We start from the raw sequence: 13,357 nt of genomic DNA on the forward strand, positions 1-13,357 counted from the left end.
TAGTCCCTTAAATCTATTTCTCACTTCCACTGTAAAATCATAAGGGATTTGATTTAGGTCATATCTGAATGGTCTAGTGGTTTTCCCTACTTTCTTCAAGTTAAGTCTGAATTTGGCAATAAGGAGTTCATGATCTGAGCCACAGTCAGCTCCCGGTCTTGTTTTGGCTGACTGTATAGAGCTTCTCCATCTTTGGCTGCAAAGAATATAATCAGTCTGCAAAGAATATAATCAATCTGATTTTGGTGTTGACCATCTGGTGATGTCCGTGTGTAGAGTCTTCTCTTGTGTTGTTGGAAGAGGGTGTTTGCTATGACCAGTGCATTCTCTTGGCAAAACTCTATTAGCCTTTGCCCTGCTTCATTCCGTACTTCAAGGCCAAATTTGCCTGTTACTCCAGGTGTTTCCTGACTTCCTACTTTTGCATTCCAGTCCCCTATAATGAAAAGGACATCTTTTTTTGGTGTTAGTTCTAAAAGGTCTTGTAGGTCTTCATAGACCATTCAACTTCAGCTTCTTCAGCATTACTGGTTGGGGCATAGGCTTGGATTACTGTGATATTGAATGGTTTGCCTTGGAAATGAACAGAGATCATTCTGTCATTTTTGAGATTGCATCCAAGACATTACTTTGCCAACAAAGGTCCGTCTAGTCAAGGCAATGGTTTTTCCCGTGGTCATGTATGGATGTGAGAGTTGGACTGTGAAGAAAGCTGATCGCCAAAGAATTGATGCTTTTGAACTGTGGTGTTGGAGAAGACTCTTGAGAGTCCCTTGGAGACTGCAAGGAGATCCAACCAGTCCATTCTAAAGGAGATCAATCCTGGGTGTTCATTGGAAGGACTGATGCTGAAGCTGAAACTCCAATACTTTGGCCACCTCATGCGACAAGTTAACTCACTGGAAAAGACTCTGATGCTGGGAAGGATTGGGGGCGGGAGGAAAAGGGGATGACAGAATGAGATGGCTGGATGGCATCACCGACTCGATGGACATGAGTTTGAGTGAACTCCGGGAGTTGGTGATGGACAGGGAGGCCTGGCGTGCTGTGATTCATGGGGTCGCAAAGAGTCAGACACGACTGAGTGACTGAACTGAACTGAACTGCATTTCGGACTCTTGTTGACTATGATGGCTACTCCATTTCTTCGAAGGGATTCCTGCCCACAGTAGTAGATATAATGGTTGTAAATGTGAAGAAAATGTTTCAGAAAACTGAGCACATTTTGCTAAGGGAGGCTTTAAAAATGATTGAATTTCAAAGGAAACTAGAGTCATACCTACTTACTGCACTTTGGTGTAATTTGTTAAAGATGCTAAAAACTCTGTTATAGCCAAATATCTACATATCCACTCCTATCCTGCCCTTTCAGTAGATTCTTTTGATTTAGAAAGGTACTTTCTGTCAATAGTAAACAGTTCAAAACTCCAAGGACTATATGTATGACTGTTGTATGTATTGACTATATATCATTGTTGCATCTGGTCCCATCACTTCATGGGAAATAGATGGAAAAACAGTGGAAACAGTGTCAGACTTTATTTTTTTGGGCTCCAAAATCACTGCGGATGCTGATTGCAGCCATGAAATTAAAAGACGCTTGCTCCTTGGAAGGAAAGTTATGACCAACCTTGATAGTATATTAAAAAGCAGAGACATTACTTTGCCAACCAAGGTCCGTCTAGTCAAGGCAATGGTTTTTCCCGTGGTCATGTATGGATGTGAGAGTTGGACTGTGAAGAAAGCTGATCGCCGAAGAATCGATGCTTTTGAACTGTGGTGTTGGAGAAGACTCTTGAGAGTCCCTTATACTGCAAGGAGATCCAGCCAGTCCATTCTAAAGGAGATCAATCCTGGATGTTCATTGGAGGGACTGATGCTAAAGCTGAAACTGCAATACTTTGGCCACCTCATGCGACGAGTTGACTCACTGGAAAAGACTCTGATGCTGGGAAAGGTTGGGGGCAGGAGGAGAAGGGGACGACGGAGAATGAGATGGCTGGATGGCATCACCGACTCTGTGGACATGAGTTTGAATGTACTCCGGGAGTTGGTGATGGACAGGGAGGCCTGGCGTGCTGTGATTCATGGGGTCGCGGAGAGTCGGACACGACTGAGCGACTGAACTGAACTGAACTGAACTGATAGAGTTGTTATGAATTCAAATACCAATTCAGTTCAGTTCAGTCGCTCAGTCGTGTCCGACTCTTTGCGACCCCATGAATCACAGCACGCCAGGCCTCCCTGTCCATAACCAACTCCCAGATACCAATAAATACATACAAATTATTGATACTGGCTTCCTTTGGGAGAGGAAACTGGAGATGATGGAGTGGAGGACATGTGAAAATGCTATCTTTTGGAGCTGTTTTTTTTTTTTCATATTGTTCATTTAAAAATGTTTTCTAGGTAGTGTTTTCATAGGCTATTTTGTTTTTTCTTAAATTTTTTGTACTAAAAAATCAACAACAGGAAATGTTGCTAAAAATAACTCATCCATAAATAAGCTCCAAGGTTATGTTAAAAATTGGCCAAATCTGAAATTAGCCAACATGCATATTATAATTACTCTCCCATCTTAGTTAAAAATCAGTCTTTTTCCAAAATTAAAATGGTAACATATGATTTCTACTTTGAGTTCAGGCTGTTTTCATATCTTCACTTTAGGGGAGTAAGGGAAGCATTAGGAGATGTATTGAAAAGAAAGTCTTTCTCATTTGGGTTTGTTTAAAAAAAAACCAAACAACACTCTAGAATGACTAATTTTCACCTCATACCTCTAATCCACCATCCTGGTAATTCTCCAATAATCTCTGTACAAAATTTTCAACTATTTGCGGTCTGATAATTGAAAAGTTTTCTTCCATGACTTGGTGTTTCCAAAGGTCTAGGGAAAGAAACACCAATAATAGTATCAGGAAACATTGAATAACTATTAATACTTACAAGTTGGCGACTGTCCAAGACATAACGCAAGGTGTCATTTCCAAATACACAAAAACTAACGGGTGAGGGAGGGGAGGTGGTGGTTGAGGATACAGGATCCTCCAGAACGTGGGAATAAGGGCGATCTCTAACAAGATTCCTAAGATAAGATTTGGAAAACACCTCTGAAGCCCAGTGCACAATATTTTGTTACCATAACTAAATATCCCAAATCAAATGTAATTATTGACCTTATATGACATCTGTTTTCATAAAGTCTCTACATGTAACTGAACAATTATTTTGACCTAACACAACTATCAGAAATAAATGAGCTATTATATTTATCTATTTAAGTACATTTAAGTGTTACAAATTCAAGCAAGTTGAATACTGAGTTAATTTTAAAAGGTCAGGAAATTCAAAAGAAAGAGTCACAGATTAGAAATGTAGAGAGCTGCAGAATATGAACTTTAGCTCCTGTACTGAGGCAGCAACGAGGCTGACACACATGTGATAAGTGAAAAAGTGAAAGTGAAAGTCGTTCAGTCGTGTCTGACTCTTTGCTGCCCCATGGACTATACAGTCCATGAAATTCTCCAGGCCAGAATACTGGAATGGGTAGCCTTTCCCTTCTGCAGGGGAATCTTCCCAACCCAGGAATCAAACCCAGGTCTCCCGCATTGCAGGCAGATTCTTTACCAGCTGAGCCACGAAGGAAGGATATGATAAGCCATATACACAATTATTGAGTAGCATTGTTTAGGACATCAAAAACTTAGAAACAACACACAAACTATGGTGTATCCTTCCAATGGGATAGTATGCAACTGTAACAAAAGAGAAGAATTTCTCTATGTACTGATGTGAAAAGAAAATTCATAGATTGTTAAGTGGAAAATGCAAGGTGTAGAACAGTAGATATAAAATCCTATCTTTTATAAGAAAGATACAGTAAATACAATAAAGGGAGAGGCCATCCCCTCAAGCCTATTCAAGGTCATTGCTCCAAAAATTTGGCTTTCTCTGATATCATCATTTCTGTTTCCCTGGATCCTTCACAACCGTTCCGTTCCGTCGCTCAGTCGTGTCCGACTCTTTGCGACCCCGTGGACTGTAGCCTACCAGGCTTCTCCATCCATGGGATTCTCCAGACAAGAATACTGGAGTGGGTTACCGTTTCCTTCTCCAGGGGATCTTCCCGACCCAGGGGTCGAACCCGGGTCTCCCGCATTGGAGGCAGATGCTTTAACCTCTGAGCCACCAGGGAAGCCCAGTCATCACAACAGCACACATTATTTCTTCAACCTCATAAAAATCCTCCACTTGACCCCATTTCTCATGTCAGCCTTTGCTTCATTCCTTTGCTCCTTTCTCAGCAAAACTCTCCAAAAGAGATGTCTACACTTATTGTCTGTGACTTCTTTCAAAGTCCTTCCTAGACCCGCTCATCCAGCTGTTACCTTCACCATTCCACTGAAAGTGATTCTGTCATAAACACCAGTGACCTCAATGTGGCTAAAACCACTGTTTCTACTTGACTTCCAGTAACATTTCACACAATTTTCCACTTCCTCTTGCTTGAGAAACTTCCATCACCAAATGTTGGGGGACCACTCTGTCCTAGTTTTCCTCTACCTCACTGTTTCTTTTTTTTTTTTTGAAATGAACAGAGGAAAATTTATGCGTCGAACCTGGACTGGTCACTTATGATAATATACATGCTACAATTCCATTCTCCCCAATCATTCCACCTTCACCCTCTCCCACAGAGTCCCAAAGACTGTTCTAAATGCCTATGTCTCTTTTGCAGTCTCTTATACAGGGTTTAGGTTACCATTTTTCTAAATTCCATATATATGCGTTAATATACGGTATTGATGTTCTTCTTTCTGGCTTACTTCACTCTGTATAATTGGCTCCAATTTCATCCACCTCATTAAAACTGATTCAAATGCATTCTTTTTGATGGCTGAGAAATACTCCATTGTGTATATGTACCAAAGCTTTCTTGTGTGGAGATTCCTCAGAAAACTGGAAATAGAACTGCCATATGATCCAGCGATCGCACTCCTGGGCATACACACCGAGGAAACCAGAATTGAAAGAGACACATGTACTCCAATGTTCATTGCAGCACTGTTTATAATAGCCAGGACATGGAAGCAACCTAGATGTCCATCTACCTCACTGTTTCTTGTAGGCTTCTTTTTCTGGTTTTCTTTCTACCCCCCAGCCCCACCCAGCTCTTAACATTAGAGTGTCCTAGGACTCAGCCCTTGGTTTGCCTTATTTTTTTTTTCAGTCTATACTCACCCCCTTGACTATTTCATCTAGTATCATGGCTAAATACCATCTATATGCTGACAACTCTCAAATTTAGATCAAATGCCCACTTGGCATCTCTTCTTGTATGTCTGAAAGGCATTTCAAACTTCACTCGTGCATAATTAAACTTCTGATCTTCCCTCCCTAACTTGCCATCTCAGCAGATGGCAATTTAGTTTTACCAAATGCTGAGGTCAAAAATCTTGGAGTCATCATGGACTCTTCTCTTTTCTCCAAACCCCATACCCAATCCATCAATGACTACTTCAAAAATATGCCCAGAATCTTACCACTTAATACTTCCACTGCTCCTAACTTGTTTGATTCACCATCTTCTCTTGCTCGGATTAATGCAATAGCCTCAAAACCAACCTCTCCCTTCTTCAGCCTTTTCTTTCCAACACAGCAGCCAGAGAAATTCTATTCAAAAATAAGTCAGATCATGCCACTCAAATTCTGGGACAGGCTCCCCATCACATTCAGAATAAACACTGAAGTCCTCACGAGATCCTTCATGATATTGCCCTTTCATGTTTCCTCTCTGCCATCTCCTACTGCTTTCCCTCACCCTCTCCACTGCAGCTACACTTGGGTCTTTGCTGTTCCGTAAACATGACAGGTATGCTCTGCTTCAGGGCTTTGTATGGGTTGTCTTTCTGTCTGCAATGCTCTTCCTCCAGATACCTGCATAGCTAACTTCTTCACTTTCTTCAATTTCGCTCAAAATGTCACTTTCTCAGTAAAGTCTATCCTGACCTCCCTATTTAAAACGACAATGTGTCCCTTCAAACCACCACACCACCATCCTCCTCACTCCACTATTTTCTTATTTCTTATGTGCCTTGATTATTGTTGGTCTATCCCCTACAAGATGATAAATTCCATGAGAATAAGGATTTTTGTTCCATGACAGTTAGGATGGACAACAGTCCTCCCTTATTCATGGTTTTGCTTTCTGCAGTTTTAGTTGCCTGTGGTCAACTGCAGCCTGCAAATACTAGATGGAAAATTGCAGAAATAAACAATTAATACATTTTAAACTGAGCACTGTTTTGAGTATCACAATGAAATCTTGTGCCATCCAGCTATGTTCTGCCCCACCTGGGATCCCCAACCACTAACATAGTCTTCTCCTGGCATCAAAGCATGGGCATCACAACGGCTGTATGATCCAGGATCACCCAAAGCAGAGGATCCCCCTTCTGACCTACCATAGCAGCTCAATGGAAGCCTGAAGAGTGCTAAATCACAGTGCCGACGTCACTTTCTCTCGTCACATAGGCATTTCATCATCTCATACCATTACACAAAGAAGGGTGAGAATGGTATGCTATTTTGGGAGAGACTATATTCACATAACTCTTATTACAATATATTGTAATTTTTTAATTTTTTTATTACGACTTCCCTGGAGGCTCAGACGGTAAAACGTCTTCCTACAATGCGGGAGACCTTAATTTCTTACTGTGCTAAACTTACAAATTAAACTTTATCACAGGTATGTATTATAGAAAAAAACATAGTATATATGTAAAGACACTACATACTCAAATATGTATACATATTTTAGCAGGCAATGGCAACCATGAGCTCAGATGGTAAAGAATCCACCTGCAGTGTGGGAGACCTGGGTTCAATCCCTGGGTTGGGAAGATCCCCTGGAGGAGGGAATGGCAACCCACTCCAGTATTTTTGCCCGGAGAATTCTATAGATAGAGGAACCTGGCGGGCTACAGTCCATGGGGTCACAAAGAGTTGGATACAACTGAATGACTTTCACTTCACTTTATTGTTAATTTCTTACTGTGTTTAACTCATAAATTGAACTTTATCATAGGTATGTATGTATAGAAAAAATATACACTATGTTTACTATAGTATACAATGTATCAGAGTGGGCAATGGCAACCCACTCCTGTATTCTTGCCTGGAGAGTCCTATGGACAGAAGAGCCTGGTGGGCTACAGTCCTTGAGGTCACAGAGAGTCGGGCATGACTGAAGCAACTGAGTATATATACGTGTGTGTGTGTGTGTGTGTGTAGGGTTTGGTACTATCCCCAGTTTCAGACATCCTTTAGGGGTGTTCGAACATGCTCTCCACAGAAAAGGGGGGACTACTATATGCCCGAAATAGTGCTTAAAATATATAGCCTAGAAAATAGCAGGTGCTTAGGAAATAGGTATTGAATAAAAGGATGAATTAGTGTATGTATAAAAAGCACTGAAAGGATACAGTAAAAACTGAAAAAGATGATTACGTGTCATTTTGAGTTTTGAACCAGGTGAACACATTATCTGTTAAAAAAAACAAAATCAAGTTAAATGTATGACAGTGCTGCAACAATGAAGTATGTCAACACTAACTTCCATGTGGGAGAGCAAGAGTACCTGTGCACGGTAATTATGCTGGGTGGGGCCTATTTCCTTGTGCATGGTGCCAGGAGAGTCATTTTTTTAAAAAATTAAGGTATAATTGACCTACAACATTGTGTTAGTTCCAGGTTCAAATAGTGATTCAATATTTCTATAGATCACAAAATGATCACCACCACAAGTCTAGTTACTGTCTCACCATACACACTGACAATATTATGAACTATATTCCCTATGCTGTACATTTCATCCCTGTGACTCATTTATTTTGCAGCTGGAAGCCTGTACCTCTTAACCTCCCTCACCTATTCTCTCCTCTTCCCACTCCAGGGGAGTCTTGAAACAGAGAGACCTATGGTGTCAGAGGTAGGAGCCAAGCCCTGTTCCTCCGCTCCCTTTTCTGTTGGGGGTGGGACTGGCCCTCAGCAAGTGCACCCACAGGGCCTCTCCCTGCCTCTGGCTGTTTCTAATTTTAGATGGGATTTCCTACTCATACTTCCATTTTTCTGACATGAGACTCAGTACACACAAGAGAAAGCATCCAGCAAACTCCTCCCAGAAATGTGGTATGACAGAGCAGGAGCCTCTGGTATTTACATTTTCTGTTATTTACTGGGGATCCTGGTTTTCAAAACGGGATTCCACATTTCTTCTACAATTGGCTACTTTCCATCATAAACAAATAAATCTGATTTTGTTTTTTTCTTTAGGATAATGAAAGTAAATAGACATATCGCCACTCTCCTAATATAGTTGAAGTAGGAAATCCAAAAGAATTAATGTTGTGACTAGAAGTTCATGCTTCTAAGAAGTTTAAGACTTTCACAAATCTAAACTTTGACAAGACAGAGCTCATGTACGCTTCAGAAATTCTCAGATAAGGAAGTGCGTATAGGGTTTTTCTTCCAGGGTACTCTCCTGGCAGGTCACTGGCTCACAGATAAGCCCAGCAAGGGGCTACACACTTCTAGTTTGGAGACCTTCCCCTGCCAAATGCCTACAAAGCTGGTTTGGGGTTTAGCTATGGGCTTAGCTGAGGGAGCAACCCCACGACCAAGGAGCGGCAGCTGAGTGGGTGCAGGAGGGCCGAGAGGAGCTACTCCACATACTAAGTCAGCAGGGGAGACTCATCCAAGGTAAGGAGCAGCGGCTGCACTTGGCTGGAACAGCTGTGAAGAGATACACCACGTCCAAGGTAAGAGAAACCCAAGTAAGACAGTAGGTGTTGTGAGAGGGCATCAGAGGGCAGACACACTGAAATCATAATTACAGAAAACTAGCTAATCTGATCACATGGACCACAGCCTTGTCTAACTCAATGAAACCAAGCCATGCCACGAGGGGCCACTCAAGACGGATGGGTCATGGTGGAGAGGTCTGACAGAATGTGGTCCACTGGAGAAGGGAATGGAAAACCACTTCAGTATTCTTGCCTTGAGAACCCCATGAACAGTATGAAAAGGCAAAATGATAGGACACTGAAAGAGGAACTGCCCAGGTCATTAAGTGCCCAGTATGCTACTGGAGATCAGTGGAGAAATAACTCCAGAAAGAATGAAGGGATGGAGCCAAAGCAAAAAGAATACCCAGTTGTGGATGTGATTGGTGATAGAAGCAAAGTCCGATGCTATAAAGAGCAATATTGCATAGGACCCTGGAATGTTAGGTCCATGAATCAAGGCAAATTGGAAGTAGTCAAAGAAGAGTGTATCTCGACATTCTAGGAATCAGTGAACTAAAATGGACTGAAATGGGTGAATTTAACACAGATGACCATCTACTACTGTGGGCAGGAATCCCTAGGAAGAAATGGAGTAGCCATCATGGTCAACAAAAGAATCCAAAATGCAGTACTTGGATGTAATCTGAAAACCGACAGAATGATCTCTGTTTGTTTCCAAGGCAAACCATTCAATATCACGGTAATCCAAGCCTATGCCCCAACCAGTAATGCTGAAGAAGCTGAAGTTGAATGGTCTATGAAGACCTACAAGACCTTTTAGAACTAACACCAAAAAGAGATGTCCTTTTCATTATAGGGGACTGGAATGCAAAAGTAGGAAGTCAGGAAACACCTGGAGTAACAGGCAAATTTGGCCTTGAAGTACGGAATGAAGCAGGGCAAAGGCTAATAGAGTTTTGTCCAGAGAAGGCACTGGTCATAGCAAACACCCTCTTCCAACAACACAAGAGAAGACTCTACACATGGACATCACCAGATGGTTAACACCAAAATCAGACTGATTATATTCTTTGCAGCCAAAAATGGAGAAGCTCTATACAGTCAGCAAAAACAAGACCAGGAGCTGACTGTGGCTCAGATCAAATTCAGATTTAACTTGAAGAAAGTAGGGAAAACCACTAGACCATTCAGGTATGACCTAAATCAAATCCCTTATGATTATACAGTGGAAGTGAGAAATAGATTTAAGGGACTAGATCTGATAGAGTACCTGATGAACTATGGATGGAGGTTCGTGACATTGTACAGAGATAGGAATCAAGACCATTCCCATGGAAAAGAAATTCAAAAGAGCAAAATGGCTGTCTGAGGAGGCCTTACAAATAGCTGTGAAAAGAAGAGAAGTGAAAAGCAAAGGAGAAAAGGAAAGATATAAGCATCTGAATGCAGAGTTCCAAAGAATAGCAAGGAGAGATAAGAAAGCCTTCCTCAGCAATCAATGCAAAGAAATAGAGGAAAACAACAGAATGGGAAACTAGAGATCTCTTCAAGAAAATTAGAGATACCAAAGGAACATTTCATGCAAAGATGGGCTCAATAAAGGACAGAAATTGTATGGACCTAACAGAAGCAGAAGATATTAAGAAGAGGTGGGAAGAATACACAGAAGAACTGTACAAAAAATGATATTCATGACCCAGATAATCACAATGGTGTAATCACTCACCTAGAGCCAGACATCCTGGAATGTGAAATCAAAATGGGTCTTAGAAAGCATCACCATGAACAAAGCCAGTGGAGATGATGGAATTCCAGTTGAGCTATTTCAAATCCTGAAAGATGATGCTGTGAAAGTGCTGCACTCAATATGCCAGCAAATTTGGAAAACTCAGCAGTGGCCACAGGACTGGAAAAGATTAGTTTTCCTTCCAATTCCAAAGAAAGGCAATGCCAAAGAATGCTCAAACTGCTGCAAAATTGCACTCATCCCACAAGCTAGTAAAGTAATGTTCAAAATTCTCCAAGCCAGGCTTCAGCAATACGTGAACCATGAACTTCCAGATGTTCAAGCTGGATTTAGAAAAGGCAGAGGAACCAGAGATCAAATTGCCAACATCTGCTGGATCATCGAAAAAGCAACAGAGTTCCAGAAAAACATCTATTTCTGCTTTATTGACTATGCCAAAGCCTTTGACTGTGTGGATCACAATAAACTGTGGAAAATTCTGAAAGAGATGGGAATACCAGACCACCTGACATGCCTCTTGAGAAACCTATATGCAGGTCAGGAAGCAACAGTTAGAACTGGACATGGAATGACAGACTGGTTCCAAATAGGAAAAGGAGTACATCAAGACTGTATATTGTCACCCTGCTTATTTAACTTATATGCAGAGTACATCATGATAAATGCTGGGCTGGAGGAAGCACTAGCTGGAATCAAGATTGCTGGGAGAAATATCAATAACCTCAGATATGCAGATGACACCACCCTTATGGCAGAAAGTGAAGAATAACTAAAGAGCCTCTTGATGAAAGTGAAAGGGGAGAGTGAAAAAGTTGGCTTAAAGTTCAGCATTCAGAAAACTAAGATCATGGCATCTGGTCCCATCACTTCATGGGAAATAGATGGGGAAACAGTGTCAGACTTTATTCTTTGGGGCTCCAAAATCACTGCAGATGGTGATTGCAGCCATGAAATTAAAAGATGCTTACTCCTTGGAAGGAAAGTTATGACCAACCTAGATAGCATATTAAAAAGCAGAGACTATTTTGCCAGCAAAGGTCCATCTAGTCAAGGCTATGGTTTTTCCAGTGGTCATGTAAGGATATGAGAGTTGGACTGTGAAGAAAGCTGAGCGCAGAAGAATTGATGCTTTTGAATTGTGGTGTTGGAGAAGACTCTTGTGAGTCCCTTGGACTGCAAGGAGATCCAACCAGTCCATCCTAAAGGAGATCAATCCTGGGTGTTCATTGGAAGGACTGAAGCTGAGGCTGAAACTCCAATACTTGGGCCACCTCATGCAAAGAGTTGACTCATTGGAAAAGACCCTGATGCTGGGAGGGATTGGAGGCAGGAGGAGAAGGGGACGACAGAGAATGAGATGGCTGGATGGCATCACCAACTCGATGGACATGAGTTTGGGTAAACTCCAGGAGTTGGTGATGGACAGGGAGGCCTGGCGTGCTGCAATTCACGGGGTCTCAAAGAGTCGGACACGACTGAGCGACTGAACTGAACTGAACTAGCTGAGGGGAAATATTCTATTTACTACAGGTTTGAGAATCTTCCCATAATGCTTCTTCCTCCTGAGTTCAAGTTCAGACATGCATCTGCATCTGTGTGCAGCAGTCAGGGGAAGTCAGGGTGAGTAGAATTTTTCCAACAGAAGCATTTCCTGGCCAGGTGGTGTTCGTGGTCTCCAAATGTGTTTTATTTTCGGTGTTGTGTGTGGCCACGGCTTCTCTAAGAAGAAATGTGGAGGTGGGAGGGAGATAGCATACTGGGGGTTCAATTAGGGCTTTTTCTTCCCTTTTACTCTGTTCCCAGGTCATTTGATTGAAGGAAACTTTGACTTCCTGGTGGCCAAACCACTTCCCCTCTCTTCTCTGAGCACCCTACCTGCCCCACCCCCTACACAGCCCCCTTCCTCTAGGAAGGGCACCTTGATTTGGCAGCACTTCACTTCTCTAACCCCTGGAGAAGGAAATGGCAACCCACTCCAGTATTCTTGCCTGGAGAATCCCATGCACAGAGAAGTCTGATGGGCTACAGTCCATGGGGTGGCAAAGAGTCAGACATGACTAAGCACACAATACAGCACTTCTCTAAGACAACCACAAACTCACTGTGCCTGAGCAGCCCCTGTATCCTAAGCCAAGGCAGAACTGAAGGCACACGACTGCCAACAATCACGGTTGTTTTCTTGACCAGCAGGGTGGTGGTGTTGGGGAGTGGGTAGGTTGAAAGCCTTACTGCTTCAAGCATATGCATGAATTCTGTACTCCTTTGCTTCTCAAAATGCTGCCCAGAACACTAGTTCTTTGAGTTGATGAAAGATATTCCCAAGGTTCTGTGGTCATATAAATTCAAAGAACATTTCATGCTCTCTCTGAAGATTCACAATACACAGTAGGACAGTAAAGGCTCTGAGAAGGTCTGGAGTAAGGGGACCTTTCTAACATTATTTCCTCTCATAGTCTCCCAAACACTTTTAAAAAGGTAATAAAACCCTTACCTTCTTCCCTAACCCCTGCAAGTAGAAATCCTCCTGTCCAAGGCAATCAAGAGTAAGAGTTGGTTGGTCAATCATAAAAAGTCTGTTAAACCAGAGAATGCTTTAAAAATGACATGCACTATCTAAAAAATTTTAAATTAAAAATTCACAAATATACAAACATTTGTCAATCTTCTAACATAGACTCTAGGCTTTTTCTTTGTATGTACCCATTCATTGGAATTCTGTACCATAAATCATAATACAAGGTGTTTGGTCTGTAATTTTGTGTGTGTGTGTGTATGTGTTTTGGTTTCTTTTTATGGAGAT

The 13,357-nt window shown here is 41.8% G+C and overlaps 1 protein-coding gene across 1 annotated transcript in view; it reads right to left on the reverse strand.

Moving 5' to 3' along the window:
- LOC129561121 (uncharacterized) overlaps nucleotides 1-13,357 on the reverse strand; it is a 183,306-nt gene that overhangs the window by 25,207 nt on the left and 144,742 nt on the right. Inside the window, 1 exon segment of the mRNA XM_055433524.2 lies at nucleotides 2,778-2,887. Within this exon segment, the coding sequence (XP_055289499.2) occupies nucleotides 2,778-2,887 (110 nt within the window).

The sequence above is a fragment of the Moschus berezovskii genome, chromosome 10, assembly GCF_049115385.1.
Source record: "Moschus berezovskii isolate FMDL1 chromosome 10, NW_MosBer_1.0, whole genome shotgun sequence".
NCBI lineage: Eukaryota > Metazoa > Chordata > Mammalia > Artiodactyla > Moschidae > Moschus > Moschus berezovskii.